The sequence below is a fragment of the Lagenorhynchus albirostris genome, chromosome 10, assembly GCF_949774975.1.
Source record: "Lagenorhynchus albirostris chromosome 10, mLagAlb1.1, whole genome shotgun sequence".
Taxonomy (NCBI): Eukaryota; Metazoa; Chordata; class Mammalia; order Artiodactyla; family Delphinidae; genus Lagenorhynchus; species Lagenorhynchus albirostris.
The window spans coordinates 32,456,809-32,478,875 of NC_083104.1; the positions used below are offsets into that span (position 1 = coordinate 32,456,809).

Consider the following 22,067-nt stretch of genomic DNA (forward strand, 5'->3'; position numbering starts at 1 on the left):
ATCGTTGAGTAATTCTAGTTCCATTTGTTATTTATAGGGCACTGTTTAAAAGTTGCTGCAATGTATCTTTGTCTTTAGTTCTGATTTTTTTTTTTTTTTTTTTTTTTGTGGTACGCGGGCCTCTCACTGTTGTGGCCTCTCCCTTTGCGGAGCACAGGCTCTGGACGCACAGGCTCAGCGGCCATGGCTCACGGGCCCAGCCGCTCCGCGGCATATGGGATCTTCCCGGACCAGGGCACGAACCCGTGTCCCCTGCATCAGCAGGCGGACTCTCAACCACTGCGCCACCAGGGAAGCCCATTTAGTTCTGATTTTTTATAAAGGTGTGACATCAATGAAAATATTTTACATCAGAAGTTTGGCCAGGGGTGCACACAGCTCTCAGCCTTGAGAAGCCTCTGGTTCTAGCATCATGCCAGCAGCCGTCTGTGTGTTGCATCCAGAACAGAGCTGGCTGAGGTCCTGCTACTTCGATGTAAACAGCCTACCCGAAGGGCAGAGAGGAAGTTATGACTGGGGAAAATCCACAAGGCAGCAAGACTTGGTCACTGAACGAACAGACAGCTCTCATAGTCATAACAGGCCTGTAGGAAGAGGACACAGTAGGAACCAAATGTTGTCATACAGATAACATAGGCACCATGCAGCCAAGTACCTATTTTTAAGTGACAGTGGTATATTTTAGGCCAGTTCCTTCCCATTTGTAGACTAGCTCCATCTTCCTTTCAGTTTATTTGCTGATAGTTGATCTAACCTCTGTTTCAACCTTGTTTCCTTGGCCATTTAATAATTTTTTAAAAACCTGTATTCCTCATTGCATTTCCTGACAAATGAGGACATTGAATTAACTTTCTGATGAGCCCTTATAAAATATTACCATACTGGGGACTTCCCTGGTGGTCCAGTGGTTAAGACTCCGTGCTTCCAATGCAGGGGGCACAGGTTCGATCCCTGGTAGGGGAGCTAAGATCCCACATGCCGCGCGGTATGGCCAAAAATAAAATTACCATGCTGAACTAACCCAAAATGTGGGCTGCCTGCACCAAACATGCTGATTTTAGAAAAGGATACTGGGACTTCACTGGTGGTGCAGTGGTTAAGAATCCACCTGCCAGTGCAGGGGACATGGGTTCGAGCCCTGGTCCAGGAAGATCGCACATGCCACAGAGCAACTAAGCCCATGTGCCACAACTACTGAGCTCGCATGCCACAACCACTAAAGACCACATGCCTAGAGCCCTCACACCGCAACAAAGAGTAGCCCCGGCTCGCTGCAACAAGAGAGAACCCGCGAGCGCAGCAATGAAGACCCAACGCAGCCAAAAAATAAATAAATAAATAAATTTAGACAAGGATGCTTTCATCAGTAAGTTATATTATCATTTTTATATTCTTCCCTGAAATAAAATGGCATAAATTTGAGACAATACTTCATATACAGCTCAGTCTTTGTTGTTTTATAGGATCACAGAAGATGAGCATTTATTTTTATTTTATTCTTATTTATTTATTTTTGGCTGCATTAGGTCTTCGTTGCTGCGTGCGGGCTTTCTCTAGTTGCGGTGAACGGGGGCTACTCTTCGTTGCAGTGCACGGGCTTCTCATTGCGGTGGCTTCTCTTGTTGCAGAGCACGGGCTCTAAGCACGTGGGCTTCAGTAGTTGTGCCACACGGGCTCAGCAGTTGCGGCTTGCGGGCTCTAGAACGCAGTCTCAGTAGTTGTGGCGCACGGGCTTAGTTGCTCCGCAGCATGTGGGGTCCTCCCAGACCAGGGCTTGAACCCGTGTTCCCTGTATTGGCAGGCGGATTCTTAACCACTGCACCACCAGGGAAGCCCCGAGCATTTATTTTTAAATTGCCTTATTTTACAGTTCAAGAAACTGTACCTCAGAGAGTTTAATAGACTTGCCCAAGGTCACACAGCAAATTTAGTGGTAGAACCAGGATTGGATCCCATGTCTTCAAATTTAGGTCATTTCACTCTTCACTGTGCCGCTTCTTTTATACATGTCCAGTAGTTAAATCAGTATTTGAAATCCTGGTTTAAATTAAAGAATTAACCCCTTTGGAGGCAAGGGGGGTGGAAAAGATCCCCGAATTCCATCTTTTCCTCTCTGTTTCATTGATAAAAGAGGGAGTAAGATGATTTGTATACCAGAAAGGTTAATAACAATATGGATTATGCGCTTACCTTGTGCCTAGATTGCTGACACATGCATTATCTCATTAAACTATTCATATGTTTTATCTCATTAAAGCCTTGAAACTCTCATATCCCCCATTTTACAGCCAATTAAACTGAGGTTTGGCATGGTTACATAAAGTGTCCAAAGTCATATCGTCAGCAAGTGGAAACCTTGGTATTTGCATTCAGGCCTCTTACTCTAGAGCTTGTATTCTCTTGTGTTCTCCCAGGGACTGAAGGATGGGGTGTTGAATATTCCATAAAGTTTTACTGTAGAACGAGGGTGGAAGGGAAATACCTTATTCTTCAAAAATTAATGTCACAAGGCAATGCATTTGTAATGATCAGTTTACTGGAGCAGTCGGTAGGAATTTTTTTCCTTCACTTTGAAATTTTGCACTTTCCATGTTAAAAGTTTCTCTAGGAAATGAAAATTAATTTGGGGGAAGGAAGCCTCTGTTATTCCTGCTTCCAGCTGGGGCAGATGCTTGGCCTCCTCTGGGCAGGTAGGAGGGGAACACTGGCCTCTCTCTGCTGAGCTCGTAAACTGGAGAAGTGTCTAAATTCAGGAGTGATGCCAGGTGGGGTGGGGGCAAGGAAGGGAGGAAAGGGATGTGGTGTTTGGAGCCCATAACTCAGGAAACATGATGGCACCTAATTTCAGAGTGGCATGAGGCAAGCGTTTAGGAAAAGAATAATGAGCTATTGTTGTGGGCTTTTTTCTTTAATGGGTGGGTTGTTTTTATAAAGTTTTATGAACAGGAAACTGAAGCAAAATGCTGATCCCTTTGGTTTTTGAGCTCTGCCAGCATCATTTTCATTTTTATTTTTGACTGTTGGTGACAGGCACTTCCTTTAACATTTCTGAGGGTGAAGTGTAATGAGACACCCCAAACTGCCTTTTCTAACAACAGCAGAATCCAGATGAAGAGTAGTAGTTTCAGATCTTCTCGATAATGCCGTGAGACAAGAAAAGATCACCCCTAACCCAGGGAGAAAGATGACTCTTTCAGAAACCAAGGCAGGCTGTAAAATGTTTTCCCTTTAAAAACGTTCTAGAAAATTTGCCCAACTGGTGGAAAACCTCTAACATGCATTAAAATGGGTCTTGCTGTGGCAACGAAAATACAGATCAAATTCCCCTGCTGCTCTGAATCATAAATACTCAGCCTCCCCACCTATTGTTTTCCCTGGAAGATGACTTCATCTTAAAGGTGGTCTTATCTGTTGTGCATTTTGGATGCACCGAACCAAGGTTTCAGGCATCTGGCTGCCAACTTCAGAGATTTTAAAAGCTGTTTTGTTCCTGCAGGGCATTTATTCATTGCTTACCTTATAAAAGTTATGTCTTGCTGCATTTTCCTGGCACCAGAGCAATCCTTGTACCTACCCATTGCATATGGTTTTTCTGAGCCTGCAGGCAGCACTGGGTTATTAAAGTTCAAGGAGGAAGCCACATGATGTTGGCTTTACAATTTTAATTCTCTCTTAACTTCTTCCCTCCCTTCCTCCCACTCCCTGACAGATGAGTTTTGTTCACCACGTACTGTGTTGAAACCAGAGTGAGCTCTCAAAGCACCTCTTGTAAGACTCCAGGTGAGGAGGCCCAGACGGGAGAGCATGACCTTCCCTTGGTGGAGCAGCCAGCAGAGAAGTTTCCTTCCTCTCCCCTGGCTTCCTTGGCTAAAAAGTTTTTGAGTCCATAATTTCACATCAACCTGGCAACAGTAGACCAGCACCATGTTTGATCTTGCAGAAACACCAGGCAAAATCTCCCCTTCTCCTTAAAAGTCAGCCACCCAGGGCCCAGCTCAAGAGAACAAAGTTTCTATATTAATAGCACTAGGTATGAGCATGGCAAATTGAAAAGAAAAAAAATTATAGAGTTTAACCTGGAATCAAAAACCTAGAGAAGGAAAAGGAAGACAGTGCCTCTAGAGGGAAGGAAAAGGGAAGATGAGCTTGTTACAAGGAGTCTTAGAAAACAAACTATTTGACATCTCTTTGCCACCAGAGTTTCAATCTCCCTGGCAAGTCTACCTTGTTCAGAAATGAGTGTAAATTGCTGAGTGTGTGTAAAAAGCTGGAGGAAACTGAAAACTCTCAGTAATATCCAACAGGGCCCCATAGCCTTACACTGCAGGAGCCATCTCGAAAGGTGGTTTCAGTGAGTTTGGGACTCTTCAAGAAGCTTATTAAGGGACTCATGCTCCTTTTCAAGATTTCTTTTAACAGCCCACTGTGGTATTCTGCATTTACTTTCTTGGTCCCATCTCAGAAACTTTAAATAGATGATGTTCCTCGTTGCAAAAATTCTCTGAATTTACCTCCTCTGTGACATGATCTTTGATTAGTGCCATTTCAATATGGTTTTCACTTCAACAAATATGGATCCTTCTACCATGTGCCAGCATGATAGAAGGAGCTGGAGCCACTGTGGTGATTGAGATAGTTATGGTCCCTGTGCCCTTGTAGGTGGAGACACACTGAGTCAGTCGTTATGAGCGGGGTGAGTATTATCAGGGAAAAACAGGTACTCCGCACTGTGTGGGTACAAAGTAAGGGTTCCCCTTGCCTGCGGCTTGAGGACAGTCTTGGAGGAGAGGAATTAGCCAGGGAGCCATGTGGTTGATGGTTCTTGCCATGCCAAAGAATTAAATGATCATACAGGAATAAAAGTTGGTGAACTAGAGGCTGGTGCTTTTCTTCAGCCTTCCGTTGCCAAGGCTTTTGGTTCAGTCGGAATTGCAGGCATCTGAGACCTGTGTTTGCTGAGCTTGGTTTTGGATGTGAGATGGAAAAATTCAGACACAGCAGAAGCTCCTGTAACTCGGCTCACTTAACCAACACCCTCCACCCCCCTGTAGTATTATGGGATGCCCACGGCACAAGGAACACTTTCAGCTAATTGGCTGCGCTCTACCACACAGCAGCCGACTTCGCTCCCACCAGATGAGTGAGACAGAGGCTTGCCAGGAGTCCCAGAGTCTGTTTGTGCTGGTTGAACTCGTTCTGTAATTAAGGTCTTCTGCTCACGCCACCCTCCCCTCCCTACCCCCACCAAAGCCCCAGGTATTTTTCAAGTAAACATCTCAAGCCAACCGCCCTCCTACCATTCTCTACTGCTGGAGCTAATTTTTTAGAAACTTAAATGCAGTCATGCCCCCTGGCTATGAAGATAAGCATGTTTTTAATTGGAACTTTGGATACCAGATTGTAAATCAAAGTCCCAAGAGCCAGAACACATCTCCTTGTGGGTGGCTTAGTTGGTAGTTTACTGGGAATGTGGACTTGCATTATTTTTCATTGTATCCCTGATGCACCCATGTTTTTAGCAGGCTGTCCAGCACGTAATACTTCCTTAGTACTGCCTGAGCAAATAAGCAGCTCTCTGTGCCTATTCTGGATTGTGATGCTACAACCAATGGGCTAATTACCCCTGGACACCTCTGGCCTGAGGATCTGGGGTTCCAGTGTCTCTGGAAGGGCGGGGGCCCAGGTTCATTATTGGGCTTGCTGATAATTCTCACACTTTACTACTCAAACAATGTGCTTTGAGGGTGTTTATCAAAAATACAAATTTCTGGAGTCCGCTGCTGAAGATTCCAAATCAGCAGACCCAAAATGGGGCCCAGTGATGTGGATTTGATAAGCTTCTCAGTTGATTTCACTGCAGGTGGTCTCTGGAATTATTGTCCCTAAATTCACACAACTCATATTTCTATAAATGTGTAGGTTTTCAAATCCTGGCCAGAAGATATGAATAGTGCTATATTTCATTGTTATGCACATTTCCCCACATTTTAACGTCTCTGGAATTGGGATGTATCCTACAATTGATCACGTGTTATAACTTAATTGGCAACATTTTTTTCTTTCTTGGTTGTACATAAAAATAATAGCACATATTACAGTCTTTGGCATCTTAGGTTTGATGAAATATGGCACTTTGATTGCTGAGTTTGTAGTTGATGGAAGAGAAAACACTTCCACTATCCAAAGCTAGAATTTACACATTTTAGATTCCAGTTTCTCCATGCAGTGGTTAGTATAAAAACCCTACATGATGCATACATTAGCTATAGTCTGAAGGGAATAAATAGTTTTGGAGTATAACAAATTTATTAAATTTTTGGTCCAAAAATATGAAATAGTCTCAAACAAATGCAGACTCCCCATAAAGTTCAAAGTGTACAGAAGGTTCTAAAGGTTGGCTCAAATTCTGTAAGCAAAGCAAGCCTGCTGATAGTAATCAGCTCAAATTGGAGAAAGTCAGGATTCTTATTGCAAAATCTTCAGTGAAGACAGGTTTCTGATTGCACAGGCTATGCTATGTATCAAAAACACAGTAAACTGTACACTTTGGGGGTTTTATTTCATCACTGAGTTTGCATTTCTGCCCCCCCAAAACAATTAAATATGGTGGTAAAGTTTGTCCTGGGAAAAACCAAGCTTTGAAACATTTCTTCCCCCTCCCCAAGTTCTTCTTAAAGTATTATCTGTCATTGCAACTTTCATTTTCACTGGCCTTTTGAGGTACATTTTCATATCTGAAACAATTTAAGATGATATTCTGTCCCCCTCCCCACTTACTCCCATGTTCTTCTTTATTCTCTTGTCCTTTCATGCTTTATGAAATCTCTTATTCAGTTAAGGGTCAGGTATGGGCATGAAGGAAAGATTTTAGGCATGTCAATATTCTGAGGCTTCTTGGCACTCAAGCATTTTTTTCGTTGCTCCACTATGCCTAAACTGACATTTGACATCAATCAGTGATCAAGGTCTAAAGCGAAAATATTCTTGAGGTCAAAACCAACAGATTGTCCTGGCTCTGATGCCATATTTCAGCTCTACCCTTTAATGCATGGTTTCTCAACTGTGGCATTATAAGCATTTTGGACCTGTTAATTCTTTGGTGTGGGGGGCTGTCCTGTGCATTATAGGATGTTTACCAGGATCCTGGCCCTCTACCCGTTAGATGCCACTAACACCGTCCCCCGGTGACAATCAAAAATGTCTAGACATTGCCAAATGTCACCTAGGGGACAAAATCGCCCCCAGTTGGGAATCACTGCTATAATGATTGTACCTGTCTGTGGTATATCAGGGCATGACACATATCATTCTTTGTATTTAAACATAAAATCTTGATTGTTTTTGGATTATAGCTAATAAGTCACAGGATTAGCTCAATACTGGGAGAAAGAGATGCTATCACCTAACTGGTTTTTCAGACTTGTTTCAGAAAATGAGATCTATAAGAGAAGGCAAGAATGAAGTCTTCCAGCTTTAGAAGATCCAGATATATATATTCATAAATCTAACCTGGAGCCAGTGGACATCTCCCCAAGCAGAGGGAGAGTTTTAGATGATTTTAGGTATTGTCAGTGCTTTATTTGTGCCTTTTTACCTGTCTGGCAGTAAACCACAGTCCTGATCTCTCAGAATTCACTGCCAGAACTTCTTCAGGCTTTTAACTCCCCTCTCCCATCAAGATTGAAGTTGCAGAGAGGAAAGGGAGCTTGGTCATTAGCTGGGAATGTCACCTAAATAGAAGGGGAGGGGAGGGGGGTTTAGTACACACATGTCCAACATGTACCTACACGACTGTGTCAGATTAGCAGGGGTAGACAAGATAGCTCCAGATGCCAGGGAAGCAGATGGAGGTGCATTGTGTTTGAAGTCTAGGCTTTAGGGCATCAACTACTGTCACTTGCACTCCTTCTGCAAATACATACCTCACAGCAGAGGTTACAGGTGAAAGGCCATATTTTAAACTCAACCATATTTCTCGAGCAGGTGCGCCTCACACACCTTTCTGGCAGGGAGATTCAGGAATGGGTGGAGATACTAAGAATATTGCTGTCAGAACAAAGCATTGTCCCGTTGGCTGAGAAGACTGTCACAACCACTTTGATTTCTGAAGTTTTAGCCTCATGCTGGGCCTGTTCTGCTCACAGCCATGGCAGTGGGATTGGATGGTCTCCCAGTCGTGCCTGGCAGTCTGTCTAAAAGGAGCTAACAGCCCGAGCTAGGCTTGTGGGTGGAAGCCCACCACCCCATCAGCAGCACAAATGAGCCCTGCTCAGCCCAGGCGAGAACACAGGCTCTGCTCTTGGCACCGTTCCTGGAAATGCAGAACAGGCTTCTTTATTCCAGTCTCCAGGCTTCTGGCTAGCGAGAAACACTGCCCGGCTCTGAAGCGTTTTATAGGATCATAACGAGTTGTGCCGAAGGCGAGTTCTGAAAGGCACTTTGTGCCATTGCTTTGAGTGAAGCTGACTGTTAGGGCAGTGTTGTTCTTAAGCCCATAAACACACACACAGGCAGGATAGGGAATGCTGGGCTCCTGGGGCTGCTCAGCTCGGCAGCATTGCAGAGTTGGACTGACTTCTCTCCACTCTGATACCAGCTTCAGGGCTGTGCTTGGGAGCCTCCTATAGAGCAGCCTGCTTTCTTTTTTTTTTTTTTTTTTTTAACATCTTTATTGGGGTATAATTGCTTTACAATGGTGTGTTAGTTTCTGCTTTATAACAAAGTGAATCAGTTATACATATACAATGTTCCCATATCTCTTCCCTCTTGCGTCTCCCTCCCTCCCACCCTTCCTATCCCACCCCTCCAGGCAGTCACAAAGCACTGAGTCGATATCCCTGTGCCATGCGGCTGCTTCCCACTAGTTCACCTTACGTTTGTTAGTGTATATATGTCCATGCCTCTCTCTCTCGCCCTGTCACAGCTCACCCTTCCCCCTCCCCATATCCTCAAGTCCGTTCTCTAGTAGGTCTGTGTCTTTATTCCTGTCTTACCCCTAGGTTCTTCATGACATTTTTTTTCTTAAATTCCATATATATGTGTTAGCATATGGTATTTGTCTTTCTCTTTCTGACTTCACTCTGTATGACAGACTCTAGGTCTATCCACCTCATTACAAATAGCTCAATTTCGTTTCTTTTCATGGCTGAGTAATATTCCATTGTATATATGTGCCACATCTTCTTTATCCATTCATCCGATGATGGGCACTTAGGTTGTTTCCATCTCCGGGCTATTGTAAATAGAGCTGCAATGAACATTTTGGTACATGACTCTTTTTGAATTTTGGTTTTCTCAGGGTATATGCCCAGTAGTGGGATTGCTGGGTCATATGGTAGTTCTATTTGTAGTTTTTTAAGGAACCTCCATACTGTTCTCCATAGTGGCAAGCAGCCTGCTTTCTGACCAAGTCTTTGACCATGGACACCCCTGGTTGGAATCCTATGCAGATTGCCCAAATCTGCTAATGTTGGAGTAGCACATCACACACAAGGGAGGTTCTGAAAGTGGAAATTGCATGGAGTCAAAAATACCCTTGAAAATCCTTTAAATGTCTCAAGGACCACATACATGGCTTGTGTATACCCAAAATTGCAGGTTTCAGTTTACAGGCCTTATTGTATGAAAAATATATGTCTTTAAACATCAGAATCTTCTTCACCGTGGTGAGACGTTCAAGCTATGAGAGGCTTGGAAGCATCAGACCACCCAAAGGAACTCCAGATTCCCATCTTCCCTTTTGCACTTATTTGGGGCTTATGCCTTTTTTTTTTTTTCCCAGCACAATTTAAATTGTTAGTGGCCATTAGCAATCTCTCTCTCTTCCTCTTCCTCTTCCTCTTCCTCTCTCTCTGCCTAGCATACATACTGGGAAAGACATAAGTTTGCTGCACATATGTCGTGCCATGTATATTGACTGATTTTTATGTTCCGTCTTTTGAAGAGGGGCAAAAAAATGTTTAAGAGCAAGTGGATATGACAGCCTTTTCATCAGCCGATATGACTCTTCTTTGCTCTGCGATATTTGTACTTGAGGTTAAAGTTCCCTCTCTTCCATAGGGTTTATTTATTACTACACTGGACTTACATATGCCAGACTTCGTGCTTGGTCCGGAGAATCCTGCAGTGAGTAGCCTAGTCCCAGGGCTGGCATAGTTTACCAGGGTCACTCTCTTCTTCACCAAGTGCTGGATGTACACTTCCCAACTGGAGGTCAAGGCCGAGTGAACTCCAACAGGGATCAAAGCCCGTCCATGAAGGGACTGTTACTGACCAGAGCCGCCTAATTGGGGTGGTGGGCCCGTGGGGGCCCGAGGAGCAGGCGGAGGCAGGGAATGAGGGGCAAGCTCCAGGTGCTTCAGCTCAAATCCTCGGCAGCCAGAGGAGCCCTGTGTGAGGCCTTTGGTGGCAAAGTTAATCAGGGGCTGCTTTGGTTGGTTGCCCTTGGAGGTGGGATTCCCCTCACTCCCCACTGCAAGCTTGGCCAGACTTTCAGTGAGCATCTGTGTAAGCTCTCCATCAGCACAGTTCAGGCTAAAAGGACAAAGCTGTGTTCAGGAGTACAGGTAGGAAAAAAACAAGTGGTCCTGAGCCACTCTTTCCCACCCCAAACCTCTTTTTCAACTACTTCCTTCCCACTGCTTTAGGGTGTATATTGGAGGGAAAAAATTCAGATGCTCTCTTCAGTGTCAGCTGGAACTCACTCATTCAGGAGCTTCCTTTACATGGTTGGCAAGAGTGAGGCTGGCAGAACTGGACCAGATTCTCTCTGCTTCTGAAGGCAGTTTGTCCACACTAGCTGGGCAGGAAAGCTGGCGAATTTAGTGCCAGCGTGTGGGTTTTCATCCCCAAGGCAGGGATGAAAGGGCTGTATATCATGAGGTTTCCTGCCTGGAAAGTAGGAACTGCTGGATTCTGGCCTCGGCTGGAGCAGAGAACACTGAAACAGAGACTAGATATTTCCATTCCCACTACCTCCTGCATACCTAAGAAGTCAAAAGGAAAGACATCATCTCCCTAGACCCCCACCTGCTGTGGCCATGACTTTGACAGGAGGGGGAAAAAATTCAACACTGCAGTCTACAAAATAACTTTTGAGATAATGCTCATTTTAATATTTTAAAAATTAATTTCTAATTTCCCAACACATGGATATGTTTTTCATGTAAAATATTTAAGAACATGTTACCTATAATATGAAGGCTCCTTTGTCCACTACTTTTAATTCCCTTGGAACTGATTGCCTCCTTTCAGCCCTGTAAAAACTTGCTGTGGATCCTTCCAGATGGTTTTCAATGGTATTTACCTACATTTCTCTATAGAAAATATAGAGAAATTTGTAGATGTGGGGTTTTTTTTTAACACAAATGGGAAAATATATGGTATTCTTTTTTAAAAATATTTATTTATGGCTGCATTGGGTTTTCGTTGCTGCATGCAGACTTTTCTCTAGTTGCGGCGAGCAGGGGCTACTCTTCGTTGCGGTGCGCAGGCTTCTCATTGCGGTGGCTTCTCTTATGTGGAGTATGGGCCCCAGGTGCACAGGCTTCCGTAGTTGTGGCACGCGGGCTCAGTAGTTGTGGCTCACGGGCTCTAGAGTGCAGGCTCAGTAGTTGTGGTGCACGGGCTTAGTTGCTCCGTGGCATGCGGCATCTTCCCGGACCAGGACTCGAACCCATGTCTCCTGCATTGGCAGGCGGATTCTTAACCACTGCACCATCAGGGAAGCCCTATGGTATCCATTTGTAGATGTGATTTTTTTTTTTAACACAAATGGTATTATACTGTGCTTACTCTGCAATTATTTTTTAACTGAACCTAATACATTTGAGATCTTTCCGTGCCACACCCACAGACCCATCTTCTTTTTGACTGCAGCTGCGTGGTGTTCCATAGTGATAAGAATTTACCTAAGCACTCCCCATTGGTGGATATTACAGTTGTTTCCAATTTGGGTTTGTTTTTTACTGTTCCAGACAGGGCTGCAGGGAATGATCTTATAATTGCCTATTGGGCATTTGCAATGTGTTTCTCCAGTAAGGCGTGGTAGTGCCGGCTCATCACTGCTTTATCTTGACACCCCCTGTCAGATTCCTCTTCTAAGTGGCAGGCAGCCTCTTACCAGCCTCTTCATACTTAAAGATGGGCGCAGAAGCGCTTCCCTGGTGGCGCAGTGGTTGAGAGTCCGCCTGCCGATGCAGGGGACGCGGGTTCGTGCCCCGGTCCGGGAGGATCCCACATGCCGCGGAGCGGCTGGGCCCGTGAGCCATGGTTTAAAAAAAAAATGTATGGGGAGAGACTGGCTAGGAATAAGGCAAGACAGAATACTGCTTCTTCATGTGGGTTTTTAAAACTCTTACTTTCCCTCAAGGCCGCTTGCCTCCGCCCGGCTTCGCCCTAACCTCCGTTCTACCCGCCGCCTCTTCCACCCCAAGTGTGCCGCGGAGCCCAACTGGAGCTGCCACTGGGCTGGGTGGCCCCGAGCCGAGGGCCCGCGGGAGGAAGGGTCCAGCCGCCGTATACCGCCACGGCTCTGGAGGGGGGCTTCAGCGAGGCGGCACCTGGGAGCTCCCTGGAGCTCCCTGCAGGGCCCCGCCCACTCCCCCAGCCTAGACGGCGGGCGGGCGGGCGGGCGGGCGGGCTCGGTCTAAGCTCCGCCCCCTTTTAGCCGGAGCGTCAGAGTCAGGCCGAGCTAGGCTAGAAGCCGGCTGTCAGTCTCCGTGTAGCCGCTGCAGCCGCCCGGCACCGTGGAGCTGGGACCCCCTTTCGCCTGGGAGTTTTGTGGTCGCATCGGGTCAGCGGTGACATCCCAACGGGCAGGCCCGGCAGCTGCCATGGTAGCCAAGGATTACCCCTTCTACCTCACGGTCAAGAGAGCGAACTGCAGCTTGGAAGTACCCCCGGCCAGCAGTCCAGCCAAGGACTCCGAGGTAGGGCCTCCACCTGGACGTTTCTGGGTCCGTCTTTCTCTCCGTCTCTTACTCTCTCTGCTCTCTCCCTGTGTCACTGTCTCTCTGTTTCCATCTCTCACTCTGTGCATTCCTCTTCCTCTCTCTCCATCTCTCATACACTCTTTCTGTCTCTCTGTCTCCCTGTCTCCATCTCTAACTCTGTCTCTGTCTCTCTGCCTCCCTTCCACCCCCTCTATGGATCAAGAGAGCGCCACCTCCTCTGTCCTCATCTCTCTTCCTCCCAGCCTGAGGGCAGCAGCCTCTTTGCCCCTGCCTCTCTTTTGCGTCCTGCAGGGTTCTCAGACTGTCGATCCACTCCAAAGAGGGACTTACTGCATCAATGGGCTTGGTCGTCAGGGAAAAGCTACCCTTTTTTTTTTAATAAATTTATTTATTTTATTTATTTTATTTTTGGCTGCATTGGGTCTTTGTTGCTGCGAGTGGTCTTTCTGTAGTTGAGGTGAGCAGGGACTACTCTTCCTTGCAGTGCGCAGGCTTCTCATTGCAGTGGCTTCTCTTGTTGGGGAGCTCAGGCTCTAGGCGCGCGGGCCTCAGTAGTTGTGGCACGCGGGTTCGGTAGTTGTGGATCACAGACTCCAGAGCGCAGGCTCAGTAGTTGTGGTGCACAGGCTTAGCTGCTTCGAAGCATGTGGGATCTTCCTGGACCAGGGCTCGAATCCCTATCCCCTGCATTGGCAGGAGGATTCTTAACCACTGCGCCACCACGGAAGTCCAGGGAAAAGTTACCCTTTAAGCACAGGTTTCCTCTTGCAGAGGTTGACCAGGCAGGGGGACATTCTTGTGGACCCCTCAGGACATCTCATCTGTCAGGCTTGGACTTGCAGCTGTTTGGCAGCAAAGACGGATCACAGCACCTCTGCTTGTCATCTGTGGCCAGTGGGTGTCATTCAGTTGGGTGTCTGGGAGCTAAATGAGTAATATGAGTGTCTCCCACATGGATTCTTAAAATGAATTAAACTCCTCCGGGCAGTGAGAAGCCCTCTTGGAACATTGAAAACATTTCTCTTTCTGGTAACTTTCCTGTGCCTTGAGAGTAATGTGAGGGAATCCTCCTGGCTAGTGTTTAGTCTGCCTTTTCCTCCTGTGTGTTATATCTCTGGCAAAGAGCTCACTGGCCTTAAAGGTTGGGTTCAGGTGGAGGAGAAAGCGTCCCTCTCTTTCGTTGAGGATGTTGGGGAGTACGGTTGCTTTCATCAGACTGCACCTTTGCTGTGGCTAAGCTGTAGTGGAACCCACAGGACCCAGGTCATCATTTCCGCTGGTGTGTATCTGGGAGATCTCCTCTCTCCCCCACCACGACCAAGAAAGTCTGGAGGCAAGTGTGCATCCGGCCTTGTCACAGTGCTCTTGGGGGTCCACCCACCTGCCACCCTTGGGTCTGCTCAGTTTTGTGCTCTTGGTTCACTGAATTATGTATATTCGGGAGGACAACATCAAAGATTCATTGCCTCTAACAAGAGCTGCTCCAAGCTGACAGGACTCCAGACAGTCTCAGGTTGTAATCAGCTTTCTGTAAGTTGAGTGCAACCTAACTTCTCACCCCCATCCCCATCCCATACCTCAATTCAGTTGTGTATTTTCACAAAGCGTTTTTGTTCCCAGCAGCTGTGGAAGTGTGATGGCCTTAGTGGTGTTTGGACTCTTATTTAAGTTTTGACAGGACAGTACCTGCATAGAATTCAGGTTGTTCAGGCTTGGAATGGATATATGATTTTTCAGTGGGAACTTCATAATTTAATGAATGTGGGAGCAGTGAAGCTAGTGTCCCCTCAGACTCCTTTTGGAAGGAAACAAGGCATAACCTAGCTTAATGAATAAATTGAATTGGGTCAAAGAAAAGAATACTGAGAATAGCTCTGGACTCTAACTAGTCCCTTCCTGCTGTCACTTAGTCCTGTATTTTTGTGTAGTTTGGCTAAAGGCTTAGGTATAAAACCCATCTGCTTAATCTTTTCTTATTCTTGTTCTTAGAATATAAATATATCTGTATATCACAAATGTGGTAAGAAAAATGTATCACCAGATGTCAGATATCAATTTTCTGCATGGTAGCTGAATCCGGATTTAAAAATGTGACTTATTTTCCTTTCATGGGGAGGTTCTGGTGTGAGAGTAAGGGTGGGAGAGGAACAGTTTCCAAAATAGTTGGTAAATATTTTTCAGGTATCACTATTTAGGATTTGTTTCCCCTAGTGTTTAAATCAGAGTAGGAATATCTCTTTTGCTCTATACTCCTCGAATAATCAGAGGGGTCCAGTCCAGTACATCTCCTAGCTTCATTAATCTGGCATATCGATTCCTGATAATGGCGATAGGCAAAGTTGGAAAAAGAAACTTAAGTGATTTGGGGGCTCGTTTTCTGTTTCGTTACCAGTTCAAAAGACAGCCAGCCCTTGTAGGCCTCACTTCTCCATCAGCAGTTAACTAAAATCATATTTTCTACCAGCAGGTGTCGTCAGCATTTGTAAGTGTTTAAAAAACAGCATACACTAGTTGGCCTTTTGAAAAACATGATTATATACTTGTTTATAAGCTAGGCATCAACGGTGAATTCCTATGAGAGTAGTTTTTTAAGACCATTTTCCTTGCAGGAAGAATGTGGTTATGCTAAAAAGAAGGATTGGCCTATCCAACGTCCTTTTTGACCTTCAAAGGTAGTTGAAGCAAAGCACCTGTGCCCTTTAACTCATAATGGCTGTTCCTTTAGAATTTGCTATGAGGAGGACAGTGGGCACAGCACTGCATGGGCAAGTGCCTTCTAGCACTTGTTCCTGTCCCTGCAGCAAGCGTGCAGGGCAAGACTCATGGGGAAGGGGCGGGTGTCGCTGATGTGCGTTTGATGCCATACACTTGAGCAAAAATGTGCAACAATAAACATTCTTTTGAAAGCACATCATAACAAAATTTCTACTTGGGATTTAAATGATCTGTAAATTTTTAAATCTCAATGATAGTTTTCAGTGATAGAAAAAACTGATATATTTTAATTTTTTATTTTCTTTAAATTATCTTTTAAATATTAAAATTATTCTACATGGATTATGACATTAATACAATAAGGCTCCTTAATGTAGTATTTCTTATGACACAGGTATATGAGTTGGGTTGCAGATGTTTAATTTTGATGCCATAACCAGCTAGATCCTTCTAGCTCTAATCATTAGCTACAAAATCTAAGGAGCTTAGTTCATCTTAGTCCATAGCACTAGACTTTCACAGAGAAGCATAGTATCATGTGGACATCATTAAGCTTGTTTCTTCTGATTCATGGATGCAGCTTTGCTCAACTGATCTGTTTTTATATTTATTGGGTGCTTACTACTCATGCCAGGAGGAACTGCTTCTTTTAGGCATATTATGTGCTCTGAACACCTGATCAAGTCACTCAAAGAAAAGCTGTCAGTGCTAACGAATTACACTGATTCCAAGTTAAAAGTCACTATTTTCCCATGGTGAGGTTTGCTTTCATAAAAAGAAGACTCAGAGGCTTCCCTGGTGGCACAGTGGTTTAAGAATCCACCTGCCAATGCAGGGGACACGGGTTCAAGCCCTGATCCGGGAAGATCCCACATGTCGTGGAGCAACTAAACCCATGCGTCACAACTACTTGAGCCTGTGCTCTAGAGCCTGCGAGCCACAACTACTGAGTCTGCGTGCCACAACTACTGAAGCCCATGCACCTAGAGCCCGTGGTCTGCAACAAGAGAAGCCACTGCAATGAGAAGCCGGCACCACGACAAAGAGTAGCCCCTGCTCGCCATGACTAGAGAAAGCCTGTGCATAGCAACAAACACCCGATGCAGCCAAAAATAAATAAATCTATTTAAAAAAAAAAAAAAGAAGAAGGATCAAATGAGCGTATATGTTGGCTAAGGATGCTGGAGCCTTGTGAGAAGGTTTTAAGAGTTTAGGGTCCATTTAATGAAAACACAAAGTGGTGATTCTGTTATTTCTAAGAATTTCTAAGAATTTTTGGACAATTTGATGGACAGCTTACTTTTGGTTTTAAGATTCACTATCTCAGATGTTGGTCAAGATTAGGCCAGATTTAGTTAGTGGTATTTGTAGTCAATGCCTTTGTCTCTCTTGTATATGTCTCTGACATGTCTTTGTATAAGTTCTAACTTTGACTCAACCAGTAGCCTTATGCGGAGACTTGGAATGACCTAAAAAATGATGGAATTCTTTTTCTAAGTACCACACCTAGTGTGTCACTTGAGAACCCAACAATGTTGTAAGGTTAACATAAAGCATGTATTATTCTCCCCACTTTATGAATAAGGATACTTTATGATAAGGATATGAGGGGAAGTGACTTGCAGAAGGCCACTAAGAAAATCAGCAGCTGAGCCACGACCCAATGCCAGGTTTCCTGGTGGATTTAGTCCAGTGTTTAATACCAGTGTACCTTGTGGCATCTAAGGATGTTTACCTCTGTGAAGAAAAAGGTGGGGGGGTATATGCAAAACAACAGACAGGTAAAATGCTTTTAAGATATTTTCTTTTAAATATGTAATCGTGAGCACTTTATTAACTGAGGAGGTACCTTTCAAGCTTCAGTTCTAAAGGGCAAGGTGAACTCTATGCCCTGCCATAGTTTATGCCCCAGTCAGTCCACACGTGTATTTGAAATATATGCACCTGGAGCTGTGTTCGTTACATGCCAGCTGGAGAGCTAAAGGGGTCAGCTGGTTTCTAGTAATTTATACATTTCTTGGAATTTGTATCATATAGTGTTGAACTGACCATATGTACAATCAACTACGTGGAAATAGGTTAGAATCTTGGGGTTTCATCAGGTGATTAAATAGACTCCGTGAATCATGTGGCTTCAGATGTTGCTGGATGGGGAGCCACATGGATGGTAGAGGGCTATCACTTGCTGATAGGATCTGAATATCTGGTTCTGAGGCTTGTTCAGTTGGATCAGTATCTTAGGGCTCTTGGTCCTCCAGGATGCACATGAACTAGGAATAGGTTTATTAGAGAAAAGTATGTTGACATGTGTACATTTGAGGCTGTTCAGGGCATCAACTCTGGAATGAGACTGCCCAGGTCCCAATGCCATCTCCACTACCTGCTAGTGATATATATAGCCTTGGACAATCTACTGTGCTTTTCTCTAAGCCCCAGTTTCCTCAGTGGTACAGTGGGCATGACGGTGGCTCTCCCATAATGAGATGATTCATGTACAGTGATTAGCACATAGTGAGTGCTCAGGAAATATCATCATCATCATCAAGACCTCTGTATCTCAAAAAGATTCCTAAAACAATTTTAAGAAATATGATCACCATCCTAATTCCTGGAATGCTGTTTATGCACATCAGTGCAACAGGGGCCTTACTCTAAGTCCCCAATCATCCTTATAGTAATCCTTTGAGGTTGGCATAACTGCCCTTTATTGTAGAAGAAACTGAGGCTCAGAGCTGGTTAGTGGCCTCTCCAGGATGGCTGAGCCGGTAGATGGAGGAGCCAGTATTCACACCCCAGTCTAACCCTGAAGTCTGTACTTTCCCAACCACATCACGTTGCCCCTAAATGACTAAATCACTGGTCTCCTCACCACATAACACATGAAGGGTGAACCCGCCTGCTGGAGCAAATTGCCTCATGGTCAAAGGCCCATGTTTTCCTGAGTGTCTGGATAGGAGACCCACCATTAGCGCTGTAGCAGCCACTTCACAGAATGGCTGTGACCCACAGCAGTGAGGTTTGCAAGCCTTTGTTTGGGAGGGCTCTGGTAACTTCCGTCTTGTGTTTCTCAAGACCAAGCATCTCGTCTTTGGCAGAATTCCGCATGCTCAGCGCTATGGAGGTGACCCTGTTAGTTCTGTGATTAGTCATCTGGCTTATCTACGTTAACCACCAGCCTTCCACATAAACCAGTAACTGGAAGCCCCTGCTGCCATCTGGATATTTGCAAATTGTGTCATTTTCTCAAGACACTCTGTGATTGCCTATAAAATCCTGGACCGGTGCCACTGTTTTCTTAACTGAATTAAAATAAATTACTGATCATATCCTAATTTTGCAAAGTCCTATGTACATGTAATCGTTACTAATGGTGTGTGCGTATCTGGAAGGGCTCCTTCATTTGTGATGTGTGCACGCAGTTGTCTTCTGTAATTTGTCAGCTCTGGTAATGGGTACAGGTCTCACATAAAATGCGGAAATGGCTGTGATTGTATGGCCGTTTATCCTCGTTGCGTTGGCTCATGGACTATCAGGACTACAGGCCAGTGGTTTCTCACGCCTTCCGTCTCTTATGACTTGACACCGGTTGTTAGCTGAGAAGAGGCTATGGCACAAATTAATCAAGAAAGGCTTCCAGGGCTTCCCTGGTGGCGCAGTGGTTGAGAGTCCGCCTGCCGATGCAGGGGACACGGGTTTGTGCCCTGGTCCAGGAAGATCCCACATGCCGCGGAGTGGCTGGGCCCGTGAGCCATGGCCGCTGAGCCTGTGCGTCCGGAGCCTGTTGCTCCACAACAGGAGAGGCCACAACAGTGAGAGGCCCGCATAACGCAAAAAAAAAAAAAAAAAAAAAAAAAAGGAAAGGCTTCTAAACCTTTGGCTGGAAAAGAGTGGGTCTTTTTAAGTCTAGAAACACTTGTGCCTGGACCTTCTGTGTTTGGGCCATTGTGTCCTTTTGCAAGAAGGCAGCTGATTATTAGTAAATTAATTGGAGCTGAACCAGAAACCTTAACAGTAAGTTCACTAGACTTTTTTTTTTTTTTTCTTTTTCTGGCTCTTAAGATGAGGAGGAAAGGAGTAGCAAAACAGACTTTTTTCCGGGGATTTATGAAACAAACAAACAAAACTAGCCTCCAGGAAATGACCCAGGGTCATTGCATTAGAGAACCTGAGTGGGAAAGGCGTATTGAGAACATGAAGCCCAGTTCTTGTCCGCTGCTGGATCCATTTGATCTCGGTTTAAACACTTCCAAGAACCTTCTAAGTCTGTACATTCCATCCTTGTTCAGTGTAGATCATGAGAAAATCCTTTCTTAATTGTAATGTTGCTTTCTCGAGGTGAATATTATACAATGACACTTCCTCATGTGTTATCTCCTTGAGTATTTGAAAACTCTCTCCCTACCATCTACTCCTACTCCATGCGTGTGTGCTTGCACGTGCACAGGCATGCACTCACACCACACTCTTCCACCAGGTGCTTGTCTTCTCCTGGCTAGATGTCCTGGTTCCTCTAACTTTTCCAAATGGGACATAATGTCCAATCTCTTTCTCTTTCTTGCATATTTCCATCGGATATCCTCAGTGTCCTCTTGAGTGTTGATCAGCCTAAAGACACTGTATGATGCTGTATCAACAAACAAGATTTCTTTTATGTTTATTGTGCTTCCTTAGACAAGAGAAGTAGACTAATACATTGAAAAAATTTTTGAAATAGAGGTGACAGACTAAAGATTAATCTTTGTCGTATGAATAATTTATACAGATATAAAAGAACACTCCAAGATGTCCATTGGCAAATGGGCAAAAAGACAATAATAGGCAGTTCATACACAAGGAACTATGAAAGTAACATTGTTTTAAAAGTTCACTCTAATAGAAATTATAGAAATGGAAAAGGCAAATAATTGTAAGATGATATTTCATGCCTAATTGATGTCACAGGTATTTTAAAGACACGATAAAACCCAAAGCTAGGGATGTTGAAGAGAAATAATTACTTCTGTGTGGAATGAGGGGACTTGCCAGTGCATACTAAAAGACAAAAATGGTTCAAATCTTCGCACCCAGTATTCCAGGTCTTGAGGGAATAAAGCTATGTGTCCAGAGTTGTTCATAATGACATTATTTGCAATAATGTTTATGTTTTATGTTTATACGTTTTATAGGTTTCAAAGTACTTTCATATTCTTTGCCTCACCTGAGTATAATTATCCTCATTTTAAAGATAAGGATACCAGGAGTCAGAGAGGTGCAGTGATTTTCCCAGGATCACACAGCCGGGAATGGCAGAGCTAAAAGCTTGAAGTCTGATTGTCTGATTCCAATCTAGCGTCCTTTCCTACTTTCTTGTAACAGCCAGAAGAGCCAACAACCCCTCTGACCTATAATGAGGGAATGGCTCCATGTACCGTGGCCTCTGGCCCAGGGGTCAATGACATCATTTGAGCCGTTACACACTAGCTGACAGAAATACCCTAATGTTCCTGGGAAAAATAAAGAGGCGGAAAGTTGAGCATAATTATATACATGATGTAACCAATTTAAATATATATGTATGCACATGGGATCTAGAGAAGTGGGGGAAGGGATGCTTCAATCAGAGCATCCCCCTTCCTTTGTCATTGTGATCACTATAGCAATGCTACTCAGTGTTCAAATAACAGTCAATTATTTTCATATGCATTCTCTCCTTTAAATCTTGCACAGCTTCGGGACCTGTGCAAGGCAAGGACTGTCCTCTTTGTCTGTCAACTGAGGAAACAGAGATTCAGAGAGATTAGGAGGCAGGGCCGAAATGTTGGTCCCTCCTTGACTAGCCTTGACCTCTTGGCACACCAGAATATTGGCTTAAGCCAGCCGTGTTCCTGAGTGAGGTCGGTTGTAAGCAGCACTATTTGGGGAGTATTCAAAGTGAACCCCATCAAACTTAGCCTGAACACTGCATGCAGTGAACTCACCTGGGGGCTAATGGACTAGTGGACCCTTCCCTTGGCCTGCACTCCTGCAGATCCAAGTGCAAGGCCTTACTTTATATTTGATGTGAGATCCCTGTTAGAATAAACAGAAAGCCCACAAAGAATGGATAGACACAAACTTCTGTACATGTAGATGACATCCCTTAAAATGATGTCTTTCTGAGCTCTGCAGATGTAATTTGCACCAGAGGTGATAATTAAACGGTAAAAACAGAGCATTTCCCCCAGGGTACTGTTTCCGTAGATACCACTAGAGTTGGCAACCTGACTGAATTAAATAAAACAGAGAGCCTATGTCAGGACTTTGAAAAAAATAAAGTTAAATATTTATCAGGTGTCATACATTGTCAGATTTGGAAGTTTGGAGTCTTGCTGGAGGAAGAAGCTGCAGAAGGAAAAAGGGAACCAGCCAGTGGGTAGAGAG

The 22,067-nt window shown here is 44.6% G+C and overlaps 1 protein-coding gene across 2 annotated transcripts in view; it reads left to right on the forward strand.

Annotated features, from left to right (window-relative positions):
• ARHGEF3 (Rho guanine nucleotide exchange factor 3) overlaps window positions 1-22,067 on the forward strand; it is a 175,898-nt gene that overhangs the window by 95,121 nt on the left and 58,710 nt on the right. The window contains exon 1 of one of the 2 annotated variants that reach the window (XM_060161550.1): window positions 12,702-12,929. The exons of the other annotated variant lie outside the window; for it this stretch is intronic. Within the exon in view, the coding sequence (XP_060017533.1) occupies window positions 12,834-12,929 (96 nt within the window). The 5' untranslated portion in view covers window positions 12,702-12,833. Of the gene's footprint in view, window positions 1-12,701; window positions 12,930-22,067 lie in introns of those variants that run through there. 2 annotated transcript variants of the gene reach the window in all.